The following is a 21,809-nucleotide window of genomic DNA, read 5'->3' on the forward strand; positions in this document are numbered from 1 at the left end:
TACATTCGGATTTCCACTCGGGCGCCATTTTGATCGTGACCGACTCTCACTCACCACCATTTTGTTTAATCTACAATTTCGCGCCAAGCAGTAGAGGCGTGGTTTAGCCAGAACGTCGGAGGGAACAAATCTCGCGCCAACTAGGCCATCTTTCTCTTGATCTCTTCCTCTTCGTTCCTAACGACCAATAACTGAAGCGAAAGACCCGAACGGGGACTGCACAAAGGACCAATCCTAAATCATGTGGGCGGTGCCTTGTTTTTTGCCGCGAAAGTGCTAGCTATATTCGCGCGTTAAAAAAAGAAACAGAGTGATGAGGCTCCGCCTATTGCAGCGATTTTCTCTGTGATTGGCCACATTGCACATCTGCTCAACCCAGCGGCTGCTGTGATTGGCTGGTACTGGCCCGGGAACTCTCTAGCCTAGTCGCTGTGTGGGTTCTAACATCGTGCGCGAGTCTCTTCGTTTCAAGCCGCTGTTTCTGTGTCTGCAGTCTATAGTCATGTCGGGCTTCGACCAGCCGGGGGTATATTTCAGCGACAGCTTGGGGGGCCTGGGTGGCGATTCCCAGGGAGGGACCGGCGACGAGGCGCCGGCTCGTCGAAGCCATGTGAAGCGTCGGCTGAAGGACTTTCTCCGGCAGTACCGTGAGGGCAGCGACCGTGGAGGATTAAGCTTCAAATACCGGTGAGGCGCTTGGAGAGATAATTGAAACGTACTGATAGCGAACGGGGTCCGGGGGAGGTGGCTTAGTGGGGCTATCGGACATGGACCTGGGCGGTGCGAGAGTTGGGGGAATATATAGCACATGTGGCGGGAAATGCCAAGTAGTGGAAGCGTAAGGCATTGTCACGGAGGTGGGAGTATTATGGTAAAATGGGATACAATGCAGTGGGGGTGAGAGGTGGTGATAGTAGGGGCATAATGGGCACACCTCATCTAGTACCCGATTGAGAAAAAATGGGGCAAACGCATTGAGATGAAGAGGTAGTAATGGTGTACTTGACCGTTTTGCCACCCTGGCATTTTCTGTGTTGGCTGGAGTCTGACTGTTTTCAGAGGTGGATGGGCTGTCATGACCCAAATAAAAGCTTTTGTGGCCCTGTTTTTGGTGATCTGACCGGCGCAGGTCCAGGGGTAAAGAGTGTGTAAGGCTGGGAATACTGAAGTGAAAGATGCATACGTCTGTGGTGTAGTAAGGTGGGAATATCGGGGGCGAAGAGTGCATACGACAGTGAGGAAAGGAAGTGGGACTATTTGGGGTAAAAGGAGACACACATATTTAAACAGATGTGTGCCAGGGACGTAAGACGTTTGGGGAAGGGAGTTGTGAGCACCAAGAGAGTAGAGCGGTGATCCATGGAGGTAAGGCATTGTGGGAGGGACATAGGAGTATATAGGAAGACATAAGGCATTGCTGCAGGGAAGTGGGGGCACCAGTGAAATAAGGTATTGTGGAAGTGCTAAGACTAACGATTCCTAATGCATTTGAGGGTGGAAGTGTAGGGGCTAGAAGAACATATGAGCAAACACAAGTGTTAAGAGGTGTAGAGTACATATTCAAATACAGGTAAGGGCTGTGCAATTTGGGGATAAATAAGGTGCAAAGGGCTAGGAATGCAGGACGTCACATTCTGGATATTAGATGGAATTGCTGCCAATAAAGAGGGGCATGTGGAAAGGAGGCTGCAATTTGGAGCCCATTTTAGTGGGCAGAGAGTTAGGAAGCCAAAGCTGACACTGAGCCTGTTTATATCTGACTTCTAGAGATGAGCTCAAACGGCACTATAACCTGGGAGAGTTCTGGATTGAAGTGGAGATGGAGGACCTGGCAAGCTTCGACGAAGACCTGGCTGACTACCTATACAAGCAGCCCACGGAACACCTGCAGCTGGTGAGCTTCGGAAAAGACCCGTCACGTGTGACTGGGGATTGTGAAACATTGAGCCATTATGGTTGGCAATTTACTGGGTGTATCAGTCAATAGCAAAACCAAAGGAAATGATGGACGGAGCGTTGACAATACAAGCACTCACCCCCAGTCAACTGATCTGGGTTTAATCCATCACCATTCTTTACCTACTCTGCCACCCCAGTTCAGACATGGCCATATGCAAATCAGTCTGACACTGTGCCTCATGGGAACAGTCCAGCCCAAACTGCCAAGCCATGCCTTCCCTGAACCGGAAACAAGCTTCCCAGGACCAGTTTCTGGCATTGCAGCCGTCATCAGCCGGGCTTGCTTGAATCCAGTGGCAAAGTGAGCAAGGGACTCACGTCTGAGCATACCCTGCCAACTTATGGCGAACAAAGCAAAACCAAAGGAAAAGAACTGGGGTGGCGGAGTGAGCTAAAGAACGGTGATGGATCAAACCCAGATCAGTTGACTGGGGGTGAGTGTTTGTATTGTCAACGCTCCGTCCGTCCCCACCTTTGGTTTTTCTTTGTATCAGTCAAGAACCATGAGATATTGTGCATTAAAGAACCAAAGCTTATGTTACGTCATTTGGGAATCATAGATATTGTAGGCCATGAGTTGCCAGGCTTTGAGTAATCTTGACACCCATTTGCTATCACTTCTACGATTTTTGAAATCAGTATACTGCTATGTCCGCTGGGCCCTTCTGGTTGCAGGGATATATAGGACTTGTAGGTTCACCAAGACCAGAGGTTCCCAGAGCAAATAACAGCTTCCCCATGCAATGGTTTTTCATTATGTCCCAAGTTCTGGGTACCAATACTAGTATGTGAATTAGAGGGCGTTTTTTCAAAATGACTTCCCTTTTTTACACACTGTCATACATTTGGAAGGCAGAATTGCATAGAAAGTCAATCATTAATTAACACTATTCTGTTTTCCCTTAAGTCTCCCGATACAAATCATACCTCACTTGTGTGAGTAGTCATAGTACCTGCAACAGAAAATGGGCCTAAACGCAACATGGACACATCACATTTTTTCAAGTGAAAGCTGACTTTTTTTCTCTCAATGTGCTTACTTGTGGATTTTGAATCCTAGCTCAACCGGCAGCTAGAGAAACCTAGCAAACGTGTACATTTTGGTAAACTAGACACCCAGGGGAATCCTGGATGGGGTGCCGTTTGGCTCTCCCTAACTTTTGTTACCCAGAATCCCTTGCAAACCTCAAACTGTCAAACACATTTTCCACTCGTTTCTGTGGTGGAAAGTACTGGGATCTGCGGGGAGTGTCAAACTTTCACCCACCCAGCATTCCCCACAAGTCTCCAGATAAAAAGGGTGTGGGTAAGCCTATTTCCAGTGACCGGAAATGGCCCAAAACGTACTGTGGCTACTTCAAAATTATTGCTCACAAAAAGACTTGGTTTTGCGCGGGAGTCATCTGCGTTTTTGATCCCGTGCTCAGCAGGCATCTAGGGAAGCCTAACCTAGACATTTGTGAACATTAGTCCAAGGAGGTATGGCTTGCAGCAAGGGAACTGTCCCTTAGCTGCTGTCCAGCTCCGCAGGCTCCTGTGCTTTACCCTGGATATATCTGTGAATTTACACAAATGCACCCGGCCTACCAATTACTCATTTGTAGTGGAGCTCTGGGTCCCTGGTTGTTTGTCCTGAAAGCTGATAAGTTCCTTTCACCCTCCTTAGTTTGAAGAAGCGGCACAAGAAGTGGCTGACGAGGTGACCCGTCCTCGTCCTTCGGGGGAAGAGACCCTGCAGGAGATCCAGGTTATGCTAAAGTCTGATGCTAACCCTGCAAACATCCGCAGTCTGAAGGTGAGCACCCAAATAATGGATTTGTATGGTAACTTTTTTTAATGCATAGTATACTAGTCAATGTTTTGAATTTGGGTGCCGCAAGGTTCCATTACAATTGTGGTGCTGGTGGTATTTGCTGTTTTGCTTGTGCTTCACAAAGTTACATTTCTTGAGCAGAGTTGAGTAGAAGTGTCCTTTTTACATATCTTTTCCCACGTGGCCCAAAGTATTCCTGGGCTCTGACAAGAAAGGTGCCTACAGACCTCCAGTATCGTCGTGGCCCCCCCCCCCCTTTTTTTTTTTTGCGGCTTAACCAGGGTTGGTGTTCACAGCTCTGCGGACGAAAGCTCTTAAAATATGGAACACCATTAACGGGCCAAGCATGTAAAGTAAATAACAAATAAATGAAGGGGAATGAGAGGGCTGGAAGGAAGAGTGAAGTGGTGGGCATATGAAAATAAGAAAAACTGATAAGGAAGTTTAAAAAGGATGGATGCAAGGGCAAATGGGCCGATTGATGTAAGGGTAAAACTATTTGCATGAGAAAGTGGCTTGAATAATTATGGATGACTGGTCGCCTGGATGGAGTTGTGGAAGGATGGATTGCTGGATTTATAAAAGGAGGGTGGATGGATGAATCCTGGATGGATAAAAAGGATGCATGAATGTTTGGAAGAGTTAATGGAAGGATGGATGCATGGAAACTAATAATGGATGGAATGGTGAAAGGATGGATGAAGTATGGAGAGATGGATTTATATATGAAAGGCTTAATAAGGCGTTTAATAAAGGACCTCATCTAGAGTGGGTAGGGTTTACTCGCTTCGCTCACCCAATGGCGTTCAAGGTATGGGTCAAAGTGGGGGGTATTTTCATTTGCTGGCTGCTCTCTTGCAGACCTCCGGAGAAAGCCTCACCACTGTCTGAGGAGCTCTCCGCCACTCCTAATAACCATGTACTTTACCCACAGTCGGAGCAGATGTCTCATCTGGTGAAGATACCTGGTATCGTTATTGCGGCCACTGCTGTCCGTGCGAAGGCTACCAAGATGTCCATCCAGTGCCGCAGCTGCCGGAACGTTATCAATAACATCGTGGTGCGGCCGGGGCTTGAGGGATATGCCATGCCGCGCAAGTGCAACACGTAAGGGTTTGTGTATGACGCAAATAGATTATAATGGAAGTGTGCGCACCAAGGTCTCTGTAGACTTCCTGTGGAAGCAGAATGCCATCTTATGTGGCTCTTTTCATTCCAGGGAGCAAGCCGGGCGTCCCAAGTGCCCCCTCGACCCATACTTCATAGTCCCGGACAAGTGCAAGTGCGTGGACTTTCAGACACTGAAGCTGCAGGAGTCGCCAGATGCTGTGCCTCACGGAGAGATGCCCCGCCACATGCAGCTCTACTGCGATAGGTAAGGCCTAGACTCCAGAAGGCTGGGAAACTTCTTCGTTTTTTTTGCTATGTTTGTGGGAAATGTATTTCTGTTGGAGTTGAAGTTGCCTGTATGAAACCTGCAAGCTGTTCTAGACCCTGAAAGCTTTTGTGTGGGAGGTGTAGTTTGCTGTTTAGTACTTACACTTTCCAACTCATCATAAAAAAAAGTATTAGTATGTCCTCGCTTTGTCTTGAAGTGCACGGTCACATTCTGGTGTTGTGGATTCAGTCACAGGCTGGGGTCTATCTTCAGGGTATTTTGAGTTGGGTAATTCTTGTATGCATACTATTTAACTTTTGTATGTTTGAGTGCACACGGTATGGTGTTTGCAGTACCGCCTAGAAAAAAAGTGAGAAGTACATTGTCCAGTTCCAGATATTTATTTATTTATTTATTTATTTTGAAAGTTTTATATAGCGCGAACAAGATCTTTGCAGATATCAGAGCGCTTTACAAGGGCATGGGGATAAAAATACAAAGTAATAAAGCGTATATACAAAGTTATATATGAGGTAGTTAGGTACAAGGTGCTAGTTACATAGGTAGGTCAAGTGACATGAGGTAGGTCACAGGTGAGGTAGTGTCGGTACACTGTGTATAGACAAACAATTGCGTCAATAGTATAAAGTACAATAATAAGGAGCATATACTTGCTTAAGCGTGTTTAGAATACTTAGAGTTTAAAGGTGGGCAAAGTTGAGGTGGGTGTGTGCAGGATGTATAGTCCCACAGGTGCGACAGTAGTAGGGAAGTAGGGATCGTTGAGGTGGAGAGGGTAAAGTGTGCAAAGTCAGCCAGGTGCGTCAGCAATATAACAATACACATAATCAACCAGGTGCATCAAACATTATAACCAAATACAGAGAGTGAACGTATACAGTTAAGTAATTCGATAATACGGGTGGTACAGTAGACCAAGGGTCGGGCAGGACTTACAGAGCAGATTCATGAGTGATACGGAATAGATCATGTGTATTTTGCCATGAGGATCGCTTTAACTTCTTTCTTAAAGATTGTGTTGGAGGAGATGAGCCTTGTTTCAGGAGGGAGAGAGTTCCAGATCCTGGGTGCCATTCCTGAAAAGGAGCGTTTATAAGTTTTTTCCTTCCGAAATCTTTGAGGTTTCAGCAAAAGATTGTTTGTGCTTCTAGTAGTTCGGGAGCCACCCGAAATTGTCAGCTTTTGAGTGAGGTAGGCGGGTGAATTCAGGTGCACAGCCTTGTGCGTCATGCATGCGATTTTCAGTTGTATTCTGGCTTTAAAAGGTAGCCAGTTCAGTGATTTAAAGTCCGGGGAGATATGCGAGTGTTTTTTTGAGCCTGTGACGAGTCTCGCTGCGGCGTTAAGGGACGCTCTTAGGGGTGCCGTTGTAGTTAGGGGGAGCCCGCAGAGAGCGGTGCTACCATATTCTATGTGCGGGATGACTATAGATTGTACTGCAGTTTGGAAGTCTTTGGCAGGAAGGAAGGGTTTACATTTTCTCAGGGTATTGATTTGGAAGTTCACTCCTTTTGTTGCCTTGCTGATGTGCTGCTGCATGTTGAGATTGGTGTCAAGTGTTATGCCTAAGGTCTGAGTCTACTACGATGGGCTGTACATTTAGAGCCGTTAAGTGCTTAAGCCATGTTTGAGCCGTGGATATTTTAGCGGGAGGTGAGATCAGGAGGAACTCGGTCTTCAGAGCATTGAGTTTGAGGTGATTCTCAGCAAGCCAGGATTGGGTGTTTCTGATCGTGGTGTTCAGAAGCATGATGTCCTTGGGAGATAGTATTTTGAGATAAAGTTGGGTGTCGTCGGCATACATGTGAAAGTGCACATTAGATGCCTGTAGCAGCGTAGTGAGAGGTTCCATAATTAGGTTGAACAGTGTTGGGGAGAGGGAGGATCCTTGAGGGACGCCTAGCGATACAGGTACCGGAGAGGACAGCAGGTTGTTGCTTTTGATTCTTTGTGTCCGGTTGTGTAGAAATGAGGTGAACCACTTTAGAACAGTCCCAGATATGCCCATTCTTGTGTTTAACAGTTCGAGTAGGTTCTCATGTTTAACTGTATCGAATGCTGAGGAAAGATCCAGAAGGATGAGGAGGCAGGTATCGTTTTGGTCTAGGATTTGGAGGGCATCGTCCACTATGTGAGTCATGGCAGTTTCGGTACTGTGCCCTGCTCGGAAGCCTGACTGATGAGCGTTTAGGAGATCAAACTTATCTATGTGTTTAGTCAGTTGTAGCTGTACGCATTTTTCCAACAGTTTAGCGAGAGTGGGAATGTTTGTAATAAGGCGGTAATTGTTTAGATCAGAGGGGTCTGCTGTTGGTTTTTTTAGTAGCGGTGTGACTTGCCCTACTTTGAGGGCGTTGGGGATAGATCCTTGTTGAAGAGAGCTATTGATAATCTTAGACCAGAGTGGGAGAAGCCAAGGAGAAAAGTCTTTTACAGCGTTAGCAGGAAGGGGGTCAGAGAGGTGATTGGATGGTTTCAAGGTGCTGAGCAGTCTGCCAATTTCTTCTTCGGAGTAAGTGTCAAAGGATGACCATGTAACATTGTTCTTTGGTTGAGGCACTGCTGTGTGTCGGGGGTTGTAGTACAGGATAGCGTCATTGATGCGTCAAAATGTGTTTGAGGTAATTGAAGTGTTTTATTGGTCCACAGTATCACTTGGAGCACACTCTGGCGTTGGTGTACATTTGTGATACACAGTGAGGTGCGGTTGTGTGCATTTGATCTGTTAGATGTATATGCAGTTTTCTGTCTGTTTCCCTATGTGCAGACAGTCCAGGGGTTGCTTATGTCAACCCGGCTTCCACCAGATCCCCTCCCACTGTAAAGCAAGGTTTATAGTCTCAATCCATTCTAAACTTAATGCTGGCTAGAACATTGCTCAAATCCTTTGGCAGCGTAGTCGGCCAAAATCTCAGTCTTGGTTGTTTTTTCTTTTCTTTTGTGTGGTGAAGGCCGGCAGATCAGCTGATCAGAAAAATATACAAGTTGCATTCAAATCCCAAAATCTCCCGCAATCTTTTTAAACCGGACCAAATAAACCGGTTTTATGAATCTGTCGTTTGTTTTTCTTTCGCATTTATCCCGGAGGTTTTACACAGGACCATAGATGGACTCCGTTACTTTTTCTGGGTATTTTGCTATGAGTAGTGGCTGGGTCGTTCCATGGTTATGCAGTGCATCCATGTCCTGCAGATGCTGTTTGATTGGGCTGCATCCTGAGGTTTGCATTCTACTTACTGTTGTTGCAGCCAAACTTGCTTCAGTACCTAAACTCTAGTCTTTCTTCGCTTAGGTATCTCTGTGACAAAGTGGTTCCAGGCAATCGGGTGACCATAATGGGCATATACTCCATCAAGAAGTCTGGCATGACTTCAAGCAAAGGGCGTGACCGAGTTGGCGTGGGCATTCGCAGCTCCTATATCCGTGTGGTTGGCATCCAAGTGGACACAGATGGAACAGGTGATGTATGGGTGGTTGGTTCTCGTGTGTAGCAGTCAGTGGTTGACATGTTCTCATTGAGAGCGTCTTTGAGCTATGCAGCACTTAGGAAATTGGGATTCTGCGAAGTAACTGAAGAGTACAGCCCCTTCGCTGGCTGGCTTCAAGAATACTCAAGACCTGCGTCTTTGGAGACATGTTGCCCAGATACCCTATGGGTGACAGTGCTGCACTTTACCATTGCTGTTGATTATCATGGAAATTAATTGCTCCTCTTCCCTGATGCAAACCATTCCATGGGTGGAGATATGCAGTCTCCTTAGCAATTTTACACGTGCTGTGGGAAACTATTGGCTCATGACTTATGTCACCAGTGAGTGTCGGAGTTTTGGTCCCGATTGGTGTGCACTAAAAATACAGGCTTGTTAGAGGATGTCAATTGGTTTGCCACAATTTAAATCTTTACTAAAGTTGTCAGGCCTTTATTATAGGCCAACCTCATTCTTTCGGAGAACTTGGGATCGGACACTGATTTGAAACACTAGTGTGAAGTCTTAACCCAGGTAACTTTCCTTTCAGGCCGCAGTGCTGTAGGTGCCGTGACCCCACAGGAGGAGGAAGAGTTCCGCCGACTGTCCTCCCGGCCAGATATCTACGAGACCGTTGCCAAGAGCATAGCTCCTTCCATTTTTGGCAGCGCAGACATCAAGAAGGCCATTGCCTGCCTCCTGTTTGGAGGCTCCCGGAAGAGGTGGGTTGTTTGAGAATGAAGATTGTTGGCACAAAGAAGTTTCTCCTCGTTCATTGTATGAGGCGCTACAGCTAGTCCTGGTATATTGTAGCATCGCATCTGCTTTGTTCTCTACAGACTCCCTGATGGGCTTACTCGCCGTGGTGACATCAACCTGCTGATGCTGGGGGACCCTGGTACGGCCAAGTCACAGTTGCTGAAGTTTGTGGAGCGCTGTTCGCCTATTGGGGTAAGCAGATATGGTCTGGTGATTGCTATCTCTGGAAGTGGCCATTTTGTGCAGAGTTTGGGGCCTGCTGATGTTTTCCGGCAGAGTAAGAGATGATCGCAACTCTTCTGCTTCCAGGGCAGGTTCAAGTGACTCAGCCCATGGTTTCCTTTAGTTTGTTGCTCCGAAGCCCTTTATTGGGTGAAAGACATTTGGCCAGGGAGCAGGAGTTGGGCGTTAATGCAGTGTGGTGCAGGCATTAGCTGTTTGTAGCGGTGCAAAAAGATATCGTAGACTTGCAAATAGGTGGTAGTACAGCAGCAGATGTTACATGTGGCCAGCGTGGCATGTATCTTAATATTTTCTTTGGTTTGCAGGTGTACACCTCTGGGAAAGGTAGCAGTGCTGCTGGTTTAACAGCTTCTGTGATGCGTGACCCAGTGACACGGAACTTTATCATGGAGGGTGGTGCCATGGTTCTGGCAGACGGAGGAGTTGTGTGTATCGACGAGTTCGACAAGGTAAGCGGACTGTCCGGTGGAAGGGTGGTGTGTGTGTGTGATATATTTTTTTTTCCTCCCCTTTTTGTTTCTTTTCTCCCCTATATTTCTAATGTTTCTCTCTGCTTTAATTAGATGAGGGAGGATGACCGCGTTGCCATTCACGAAGCCATGGAGCAGCAGACCATCTCTATTGCAAAGGTTAGTGCGTCACCCAGGGCCCCTCTGCTGCTTGGTATTTCGTGACGTCAGCCCCTCAGGTTTACACTGGTTTTTGTGGTCTAGGTCTGTGCCTCCGACTCTAGAAGGAACCTGCTTGATCGCCTTTCTTTAAGTTCCTCGCGTCTGCCACACTGCAGGAGAGTAGAGGGATTCTGACAAAATGGGTCGGGCCACTGGACAAATCTGATTGTTCAGCTGAGGTTTCTTTCTTTTATTTCCCTTATGTGAAATTTGGTGTGCTAGCTGCATAATTTGCAGATTTAACACCTTTCCCTGTGTAATTAAGATGGATCTAAAGGTAGGTTCTGCCCATGGGGTGCTCTGCTGTGCCACTCGATCAAAAAAAGTTAACCAGTTCCCTTCAGCTGTTGGTTTCGTTAAATAACTATGCAGGTGGTTGACCCCATTTTTGGTAAGTGGGGACATACTCATTTTGACCTGGGAGTACAGTATTTGTATGCCTCAAAAAAAGTCATTGTAGAAGTGATTAGCATGGTGGCTGACATAATTAAGTTCTTACTCTTCTTATTAATTCATGTTAACAGCCTGTTATCAAAGCTCCCGTTGTGTCTGCTAAGTACTTGGATATTCAAAGAATCACTTGGTCACACCTCTTGAGGTCCAATGTTTCGAACCCTATAGTACATTTTCTGGAGACTCGTACATAATGCCCATTTAATGAACTGTACTGTTCTGCCAGTTATCTTGAAAGGTTGTGGGGTAGCCCAGTGTGATCTACTATTCCTGGTCACATACTTTGGTCCTCCACTGCTGCATACATTTCATTGGTGGGGAAGAGATCACCTGTTTAGGTGTTGCCAAGAGTCAAAGCAGAGACTGTCTAACATTCCTTCAGATTTTCAATGTCCAACAAAAGACAGGACTGACCCACAAAACATTTTTTTTAATTTTTTTACCTGCTTGTGGCCGTTGGTTTGTTCTTTTCAGATACGTTTCTGGGAGGGTACGATCAGATCTTAAATGATGCAGCAATAGTCGTTGACTATGATTTTTTTTTTTTTTTTTGTACTAGGCTGGCATCACTACCACCCTGAATTCGCGTTGCTCGGTTCTGGCTGCTGCCAACTCTGTGTATGGGCGCTGGGATGACACAAAGGGTGAGGAGAATATAGACTTCATGCCCACCATCTTGTCTCGATTCGACATGATCTTCATAGTGAAGGACGAGCACAACGAACAACGGGATATGGTAAGTGGGAAAGAAGGGCTATGATAAAGAAGACCATGCATGGCTGTCTACATCTAAAACTTTCAAGATGGACCTCATTGGCATTTCTCAAAGGAAGTTACCTCAATCTTGCCTTAGTTTAGTTTTTATTATACAAAATGGTTTTGCCCTTTACAAATCCCAGTTGTAAGTTCAAGCTAAAAAATGCTGTACCCTTTACCTAACAGACCGCAATTGCAGCCTTCACCCATGTGAAGTTAAGCTCATGATGAGCTATGGAAGACACATTGTTTAGAATTTATGGAATACTGGTTAACTACCAACGGCGGCTCCTCCACTATGCCCCAGCAGCCAGCAAAATGAAAAATAAAACAATCCTTGTTTGTTATCTTGCTATTTATTTATTTATTTTTTCTCCGCGGGTCAAGTCATGGGGGTGGGGGCCAGGATGATAACGGGCTAGTGGAGGAGTGGTTGCACTGCTATTCAGTGCACGTTATGGTCTGGCCGGCCAAACCATCATGCACACTGCAGCTCTTTCCAACCTGCACTGCAGCTCTCTCCAACCTGCACTGTTTCTGGGTGGAAGGCACAGGCTCCTAGTCTAACGGAGTGCAAATCACCGGCACTAGGACCAATCCGAACGTTGCTTTCAGCAGCATAAAAGCAGTGTCCGGATTGGGCGCAGTGCACTCTAAGAACCTGCACCTGCAGAAGAGGGGTGTGATGCAACAGGTAATTTTATTATTTTTTGTCTGCCCCCGCTACCCTATCAACACACCGGCTGCTACTGTTAACTAGTGTGATGCATTCTCAGCACAGAGAGGCATGGGAGACTGATGTGGGCAGCAAATATGAGTAGTGGTGAGGTGCTGATATATCCCTGTTAGAGATGTCCATACTGTACTCTGAACAGTCTCTGCAAGATTGTTCTTCCTCAACATACCTAGAAGTTAACTCTTTTCAGCATCTTTGTTAGTGATCAATATCATGCCATGTAAACGTGGGACTTGTGATAGTGCAATGTGATATAACTAAGGCTCCCTGTTTGCCATTTTTACAGATAAATACAGACTGAAACATTTATTTTCTTGTCTGTATTTATTTTTAAATGTAGATAAAAACAGAAATTCAGTGTTTTTTGAGTGATTCTAAATGCACTTTGCCATGACTGCCAGGCTAATAACTGTTGATTGATCAGGTAAGGGGGGTAAAAAAAGGAATTTTAGTAAAGAGGCTTAAACAGTAGATCTGAGTATGGCTGATACTGAAAAGTGCATATTTTCATGTAAGTGCACTGATTTATTTTCTGCGGTTGTTCATATTACTGAAATCTGGCAGGCATTCAAGCATGACTGCATATTTATTAGTTAAATAAATGTGGAAATATACCAGTTTCAGCTTTATTTTTTTCACAAAACCCATAATAAATATGGATAAAAACAGATAGTTGACAAAAAATGTGGATAAATACAGGCTGAAATTTCCAAAATGTTTATGCCTTAAAACCGGGAGCCCTAGATATAACTAAACACCGGAGAGCCACAAACTACCTCTGACCCCCACCGACCACCTTAAAAAAAAAAAAAAGCCTTAATAGTTGGATACATGGCATAAGTAGCCTTTCAAATACTTTCTATAACCAGGTTTGCGGAAGCCAATATGTTTGGCTTTGACAGCCATGCAGTTTTATTTATTGTTTGTAAATGAACAATATTAAGAGGAAAACAATGACAAATTGAGTGGCCCAGCGGTACCTGCCCTGGCAGGAAAGTACACCACTTTATAGGTAGCTGTGCACAGCCAGCAATTTCAGTACAATGGATGAAGTTGGTGGGTGGAAGCACAAAGTGAGTGAAGCTTGGACAGACCAATAAATAAACAGGACTGACCAATGGCTCCTATATGGACATGCATGTTTGGGAAACTTCAGTTACAGACTGCGTACGCTGCCTAAAGAGTGCAGGGCTAGTTCAAGGCTGACAAGAAAAGTGATTACGTTTGTACTAAATATCCAAAGCAAAGTTGTTCTGGAAGTTGAGAGCCCGAATTGCACAGGGCTGGAAGTGGAAATCTGCGTTAAAAGATTTCTGTGAACTATCTGCTATGCTGCAGCAAGGTATACCTTAAACCATTTGTTGTGCAGGTTCCAATAGTGGATGGAGGGCACAAGTTGCAGGAGCCACTGTTCAGTGTAGTGATAATTTTCTTTCATTTCAGACCCTGGCCAAGCACGTCATGAATGTGCATCTGAGCGCCTTGACCCAGGCCCATGCTGTGGAGGGAGAGATAGAGCTCAACGTGCTCAAGAAGTACATTGCGTACTGCCGAGGGTAAGAGTTTCTCTGTACGTCTGTCCTTGGGGGCCCTTCATTTTATTGAAGGGGGGGCTCTGGGGTTCTTCAGCCCATGGTGTGTGATAAGAGATAGATGGCGCTAACTTGGATTATTTATCATTTATGTATGTAGAGGTTTTAAAATGTGGCATCCTTGTCTCCACTTTAAGTTTCATTGCAGTTTGAGGACATGAGCTTATTCAAAACCATTGAATCTGAGAGTAGTCCCCTACACAAGGGCATAAGGGTAGTTTTCCTGCTGCCATCTTAGTGCTCCCATCTCACAAACAGTGAGGAATATTCGTAAGTTGATAATGTAACTATCCCTATGCAATTAGCTTTTTCCTCCCCCAGTACGAACCTAATCGTCACCTTTTCTATACATGTTTCACGTGACCTTCCTCTGCTTATGCAGGCGATGTGGACCCCGACTTTCTGCTCCAGCAGCGGAGAAGCTGAAGAACCGGTACATCCTGATGCGAAGTGGGGCCCGGGAACATGAGCGGGAGAGTGACCGGCGATCCAGCATCCCCATAACTGTCAGGTGAACATTTTTTGAGCTGCTAAATCTACTTTTCTTTCATATTTCATTGGTGAGTCTATGGCACTGATGTCCCTTCTCACTGTAATGTTAATGTTTCTAGGCAACTGGAGGCTGTTATACGGATCTCAGAGTCCCTCAGCAAAATGCGTCTGCAGCCCTTTGCTACAGAGACAGATGTCGACGAGGCACTGAGACTGTTCCAGGTTTCCACGCTGGATGCTGCCATGTCTGGCAGCCTCTCTGGTAAGTGTGGAGACCAAAATTATCCAGTCTTCCCACCCCTGAAAAGTCCCCTCCTCACGTTTGCACACAGAAAATTTCCTAACATTTAAAAATAAATAAATAGGAAAGCCTTTGATAGAACTCATACATTAGTGTCCCTTGGACTACACAGGAGTTACTTTATTGCTCCCAGATGGATTGTATTTGGGTGCAGATATTCTCTGGGTTGAAACTTACCCATACTCCTGTAAAGCCACAGAATAATAGTGTGGTCTGCTCCTTCAGGTGCTGAAGGCTTCACCACAGTGGAAGACCAGGAGATGCTGTCTCGGATCGAGAAGCAGGTGAAGCGGCGGTTTGCTATTGGCTCGCAGGTGTCTGAGCACAGCATCGTTCAGGACTTCATCAAACAGGTGAAGACGATGGGGCTGGAATGTGTGTTTTTTTGGAGGGGTTGGTGTCTAATGTTTTGTTGGCTATGACCTTTATTGCCCCATGTACCGTGAAGTGCACTCACTCCAATTTGCTTTTGCAGCTCTGATTGGACTGCATCTGTATATTGGTCAGAAATTATCACTGGCAGTAATGTGTCTCCCGGCATTACTGTATTAAGTGTTTCGGATAGTTCTGATTCAATCAGTTAATACTGGATTACATTTTGGGTGGTTATTTGACAATTACTTTGAGGGCAAAGGATGTAGATTTAAAGAGATTTTAGAATGTCCAATTGAATTACTACTATGGTGAACTTTCTTGTATACAAATTATGTCAATTACAATAAAAGCATTGCAGGTAACTCATTTGAACAATTAAACCGTTTCAAGACATAATTTTCTACTTGCATGCTTACAGATCGGAAACCATGACCAGTTGGGCAGTATGCTCCGTATGAGTGTTTTGTGCTCTAAACAAGATTTTTTTTAATGTATTTTTAAGAGCAGCAAACAACGGGAGGCGGTTGCTGGTGACAGCCTCTTCTAGAGCTGCAAGATTCAGTTCTGAATGACTTGTACCACTTCCTTTTAATCCATCAAATATTAGTCCTTTTTAGAGAATGTTTGTAGATTTCACACACTGTATAGAGGGTAGTTAACTCTGTAAAGGACAGGTCAAACTGTAATTTACCATCTGGAGTAGATTCCTTAATTGTCTTTTTGAAAACTAAAGAAGCTATTAGCAAACCTGCAGTAAGCTTTGAATTCATTGTAATACTGTCCATTTGGCCAACCATCATAAATGTTGGAAAATCTCCATTTAGTGATGGAGCATTATTTTTTGATTTTTGTTGAGATAATCAGACCATGTTAACTTGTTCAGTTACCCAAAGTAGTCCCATTTATTTACTTGTTGGATATTTTTAGCCCCTATTTTCCCTTGCAGATTTTAGGACATCTGCTAAGAGACTTTGTTTTTACCAGGTTTCTTTTTTTTAAATCGTTCCTATATTTGTGTAACTTTCATAATTGGGTTTGGAGACCCGTTGGAGTTGGTGATAAATATTACACTGTCCACATAGGCTAAATGGGTGATGGCTTGAGTGTCTAGCTTTGGAGGTAAACCTGTTGTGTGTTCAAAATACAATGACATATATAGGGTTCAGTTGCATAACTCCCACCCTCCCCACACACACGCTTTTTGCCTGGCTTTGATGCAACTTTGAAGAGTACTGGGTCCCTGCTATACAGGTTCCCATTACCAGTGTTCTCTCCTTAAAAGGAATCCACAATTGGATCTTCAGGCCCCCTGTAACTCTTTAGTAAGCGGTACAGGAGTACCTAGGGCATTGGGACTGAAGGTCTCCTAGGGACCCCTCACCTAGGCCATGCAGACAGCCACTGTAGCATCCTGGTGCAGCAAAACAGACAACATGGGCACTGCCTATGTACTATTCCAGCTAGCACTGACCAAGATACAGATGTCACCCCTGCAGGCCTTATCCGTTCCAAGGCAGGGTGCACTATATCACAGGTGCATGGGCAGATATGCCCCTACAATATTAGGGTCTATTCCTTAATATTGTACATGCCAGTGAAGCCATAGAGCGTACATGGGCTGGGATCTTGACCACTCAAGTTTCACAGCACCATGATGGCTTCACTGAACCCAGAAGTGTTTGGTACCAAACAGCTCCTTGTATTAAATCCACACAGATGCCAGTGTGAGATTTATTAAAACTTGCTCAGAGGGCACCTCGGAGGTGGCCGCCTGAAATCCTACAGACCGTGGTGTGGGTACTGACTGGCTTTAGGCAGCCTGCCACACATATACATGTTTCTCGGCTTCTGAGTGGAGACCCTGCTCTCTGGGAAACCATGCACATCCTGGGCAGAGGTGTCACCTCCCCTCCCCCACCCACCTCTCTAGGATGGGACAGTGCTCGAAGGGGGAAGCTTCAAAGGCCTTCCGTCTTTCTAAAGTGATCCACCAGCCTCTGCTGCTAGCAACCCCAGTTTACACCCCCACTTTGGGTCAAAAACCAGCCGGAAAACTCAGACCAAGAGGTGTGCCCACCTTGGCCAACCCTGAGGAGGCGAAGTTTAGCACACTTTTAAGCCCCACCCAATCAGGGCTAGGTCTATGCCACCTTCCACAAGAGGGTGGCATAATGGGTGTAGTCACCCCAGGTAAGGTGGCCATTGGCCCTACCTCCTATACCACCATGCTCCTCCCACTCTGGACTAAAATCATTAACAGCTCCCTTCAACAAGGTCTCATCCCGGACTCACTCAAGGTGGGGCAAGTCACGCCCATACTCAAGAAACCCACAGCTGACCCGTCTGACCTAAACAATTACCGTCCCATCACAAACATCCCCACCATGGCCAAACTGCTGGAAAAATGTGTACAGCTTCAACTAACAGAACACATTGACAAGTTTGATCTACTAAACACCCACCAATCAGGCTTCCGAGCGAAACACAGCACGGAAACTGCCATGACTCACATAATTGATGACGCCCACCAAAACCTTGATTGCAATGATTCATGCCTCCTCATCCTCCTTGACCTTTCCTCAGCTTTTGACACGGTCAAACATGAGAACCTCCTTGAGCTGCTAAACACTAGAATGGGTTTATCCTGGACTGTTCTCAAATGGTTCACGTCCTTCCTACATAACCGGACTCAGTTTAAGATTAACAATGTGTTGTCCTCGCCTGTGCCAGTCGACTTAGGCGTTCCACAAGGATCCTCCCTTTCACCCACACTGTTCAACCTCATCATGGAACCGCTTGCCTCCTTGCTCCAAGCATCCAATGTACACTTCCATATGTATGCCAATGACACTCAACTCTACCTAAAGGTACAATCCCCGGATGATGTCAAACTCCTGATTACACTCTCACAAAGACCCAATCGTGGTTGGCCGACAACCACCTCAAACTAAATGCTCTGAAAACTGAGTTCCTTCTGATAGCACCCCCTGCGAAATCTACCACCATCCAACTTTGGCTCAACAACTTAACTGCACTCAATGTCCGGCCCACCATCGTGGACTCCGCGAAATCCTTAGGTGTCACACTGGACGCAAAGCTCAACATGCAACAGCACATTAGCAGAGCAACGAAAGGAGCTAATTTCCAAATCAACACATTGAGAAAGTTGAAACCCTTCCTCCCAGCCAAAGACTTCCAAAATGCAGTTCAAGCCCTAGTCATCCCCCGCATTGACTATAGAATTGTGACCCTCGGTGGTCTCCCTTTAGCAACAACTGCACCCCTAAGAGCTTCCTTGAACGCTGCCGCGAGACTTATCACGGGCTCAAGAAAACACTCTCATATAACTCCTGACTTGAAATCTCTGAAATGGCTGCCCTTTGAAGCCAGAATACAACTGAAAATTGCTTTGACACACGCGGCTGTACACCACAATGCACCTAACTACCTCACTCAAAAGCTAACTATATCAGGAGGGTCGAGATCCAATAGAAGTTCAAAAAACTTACTCTTGAAACCTCGCAGATTCCGGAAGGAAAAAACATACAAACGCTCCTTCTCAGGAATGGCGCCGAGGATCTGCAACGCACTCCCTCCCGAAACCAGGCTTATCTCCTCCACGGCCTTCTTTAAGAAAGAGGTGAAAGCCATCCTCATGGCTAAGTTCACCTGAACTTTAATGTCTGTTCCTCATTGACTTTCATGCCGCTTGGGTATTACTGGTTTCATGATTGTCTAATGTCAAATAATGTCATATTTTGCATGACCTAGATTTGTTTATTCCTCTTGTTTGCCACAAGTACATGATGGTCAGTCGATCCTTCTATGCTACTCACTAAATATCTATTATTAGACTATTCATGTTAGCCGACTGTATATCGAGGCCCCTTCCCCTTGCTCCCTGTAACTTTTAGATACTTATAGTATAAGTTCTCCTGATTTTTATTGTAATTGTATGTAAGACTCAGTATCGTCTTTTATTTTTCGCTTATCTGATTGTTTACTGACATTCTATTAGAACATGACTGCTATCCGATCATGCTACTGAAGTTTATATTGCACCCAATATTATGTCGCGTCACCCTCATGCTATCGTCACCCCCTGTTTCTGTGAAGCTCTCTGATATCTGTAAAGATCTTGTTCGCGCTATATAAAACTCTGAATAAATAAATACCGACCCCCAAAGCACCTCCTAAATGTATTTGGGTAGTTCCCCCAAACCTAGAAACCAGATTCCTGCAACCTATTAAGGACACACTGTGCAGCAAAGCCTAAAGACTATTGACTTGGCCCCAGCCCTACCTGCAAGACTACGCCTGTCCTGTGGCCAGCGACTTCCCTAATCCAGAGGAAGCCTGGCTGTTCTTGAACAAAGACTAGATTTCCCGAGGACAGCAGCCCTGTCCAGAAGAATCCAACTCTAGGGCTCCAGCTGGCACCATGACTCCTGCCACCTCTGCACTAGATGCCTGTGAAAGTTTTGCCAGCGATCCTGACCTCGAATCAAGCCTTGGCTGACCTCTCCTGAACTCTATGACGACACCTGAATCCAGAGGGTCCCCACGACCAAGTCTGGCTCCATTAAGAAGACTGACGTCTAAAGGCACCCCAAGCCCCTGCCTGCGCCTTGGTGAACTGAATCGACAGTGCTCCTACGACCCTCCTACATCTCTGCTTACCTCTGCTGTCATTTGCCGCCCTCCTGCAACCTCCGGTTCAAAGACTTCAGCCTGTTTGTCAAAAGCAGATTCCTCATTGAACAGCACTGGGCTCTCGATGCTGAATTTGCATACGGCACCCGGCTGCCCCTGTGCCACTGGTGTTGTACGTTTTTTGCTTGCCCCCCACAAATGCTTGACATAACCCCCAAAGCTTGACACTTGCAACCAAGATAGTTACTTGCAAGCAGTGTGGCTTCAAGCACTCCCAGTCTCCATTGGTTTGAGCTCTCACCCGGCCGTCCCAGTGCCCTTGGCGTTTGGTTCCGAAGACTGGAACTGTAAGGGTCATACTTCACCATGTAACCGCATTTTCCTACATAGAACATTAAACTGCTCCAACAGAGAGTCGATGTTTTTGAAAGTGAAAAGTATTTACATTTAAAAACGTGCTTCCCTTATTGCGAAGATCCTGGTCCTAAAATAAAGTACAAACCAAGCTTATTTGTCTAGAATTGGTGTGGATTTCCTTTTTGAGTTGTGTCAATTATTGGTCAATGCTGTGCAATAAATGTCTTGCACTTTTGGGGAACCCCTACACTATGTGCACGGTACACTACCTAGTGGCATACCATATACAGAGCCACCTTCCGAAAAATAAATGTATGTGTATGTAAATTGCCAGGTTTTACCATAGAAGGCTATCTGAGCTAATCCGGTATGGTTGATATCTCCACCCAACATATCCCAAGGTTTCTTACAATTGACTTTAGCAAAAGCTGAGCTGTTACTAACACACAGTGAGAGATGTTTCTTTACTGATTTATCCCTTAATAATTTATGGGCAACAATTCTATATTGTGGAGTAGCCTGGTCGAAGTCTGGACTGATTGCACTGAAGCAAATTGTTTATTGTCCAGGCATCATTTATCCACTAGATCTTTACCAAAGAGGTAGCTTCACTGCTGAGTAGGGTTATTAAGAGAGGTCATTCTTTGGGTCTGTTTTGTACCTTTATGTATCTGGTGAATTAATACCCCTTTCCATGACCTGGGAATCTGGCCTGTTTGAAGTACTTGAGATAATAGTTAGTGAAGTAAATTGCCCCATAATATGGGGTCTGCCTTTAGAACCTCAATCTGAACCCCATTTAAACCAGCCAACCATGAAGATCTAACCTCTCGGATCAATACCATGACTTATTTTTGTGAAATGTCTAAAGGGGTAACTGAGGAAGATGCTAGAAGAAAGTATGTAGACTTCTGAATGACAAAGTTCACAGTTGTACTCCTTACTCGTTCCATGTTTCATATGGTATAAAATCGTCATTTTTTGTCCTGTGCCCAGTGCCATAATCCATTCTCGACCCAAAATACCTATCCATTGTTTGAATTTTATACCACCATATATAGTAAAGGGTTGGTTACCTTGATCTGAAGGTTGTTGCAAAGAGATCTATATTAAAGTTGTTAGCTCAGCAAATTGACTATATATTTTCCTTGTGTTGCAGAAATACCCGGAGCATGCAATTTTCAAAGTGCTGCAGCTGATGATGCGACGAGGGGAGATTCAGCATCGCATGCAGCGCAAGGTCATGTACCGTATCAAGTGACCTTACAAACACCCAGCCTTTGAAAGAACGGACTTGGCATATAGACTTCTGGCTGCAGTGTCTACTGACATTTCTGAGCTTCAAGTAGACTCACTTGTGAAAGGCTGCCCTGACGAACGCTTTCTCACTACTGCTTGTTAAATCAACTCATAAACTGCACCTATCCAGGGTTACTATTCAGGCTTGCTTAGATTCGCCCAGGAAGTGATGGTTACACATTTTCAAAATACTGGGTGTATTGGTCAGTGGAATGCATACAACACCAAAACAGGCGAATTCTGATCATATGGTTCAGCTATATGATGGAACATCAAGACTCTGGTGCTCCTTGCTTGTGCCATCGCTGGGTGCAGCTCGACCATGTATCCCTTTTGTTGAAGAATGGGCAGGCAACCAATGTTAAAGGAGCACTGCCGAGAAGTTAGTTGTCAGATAGAAATTCTCCTATCCTATTTGAGCATAAATGTTTTGTACATAAGCTGAGAAATAAAAAATAAAGTACTTTTTGTAGCCTGTGTTGAT

General features: G+C 45.3%; 1 protein-coding gene across 1 annotated transcript; it reads left to right on the forward strand.

Moving 5' to 3' along the window:
* The first annotated feature begins 392 nt into the window (after positions 1 to 392).
* Positions 393 to 21,802, forward strand: MCM5 (minichromosome maintenance complex component 5). The gene is made up of 16 exons (XM_078640511.1): positions 393 to 687; positions 1,768 to 1,894; positions 3,626 to 3,754; positions 4,707 to 4,879; positions 4,992 to 5,147; positions 8,464 to 8,630; positions 9,189 to 9,360; positions 9,478 to 9,589; positions 9,946 to 10,089; positions 10,204 to 10,269; positions 11,324 to 11,500; positions 13,700 to 13,812; positions 14,231 to 14,359; positions 14,460 to 14,602; positions 14,867 to 14,994; positions 21,186 to 21,802. Exons 1-16 carry the CDS (start codon positions 503 to 505, stop codon positions 21,285 to 21,287), a joined length of 2,223 nt encoding a protein of 740 aa, XP_078496637.1. The 5' UTR covers positions 393 to 502; the 3' UTR covers positions 21,288 to 21,802.
* The last annotated feature ends 7 nt before the right edge of the window (positions 21,803 to 21,809 follow it).

Source organism: Lissotriton helveticus, chromosome 1_1, assembly GCF_964261635.1.
Source record: "Lissotriton helveticus chromosome 1_1, aLisHel1.1, whole genome shotgun sequence".
Classification (NCBI taxonomy): domain Eukaryota; kingdom Metazoa; phylum Chordata; class Amphibia; order Caudata; family Salamandridae; genus Lissotriton; species Lissotriton helveticus.

Excerpts from the sequence above, each read along its gene's own strand:
- MCM5 (XM_078640511.1), top strand. The coding sequence starts at position 503 with ATGTCGGGCTTCGACCAGCCGGGGGTATATTTCAGCGACAGCTTGGGG. Across the intron at positions 1,895-3,625 it reads CCACGGAACACCTGCAGCTG|TTTGAAGAAGCGGCACAAGA; the intron begins GTGAGCTTCGGA and ends CACCCTCCTTAG. Across the intron at positions 11,501-13,699 it reads ACAACGAACAACGGGATATG|ACCCTGGCCAAGCACGTCAT; the intron begins GTAAGTGGGAAA and ends CTTTCATTTCAG.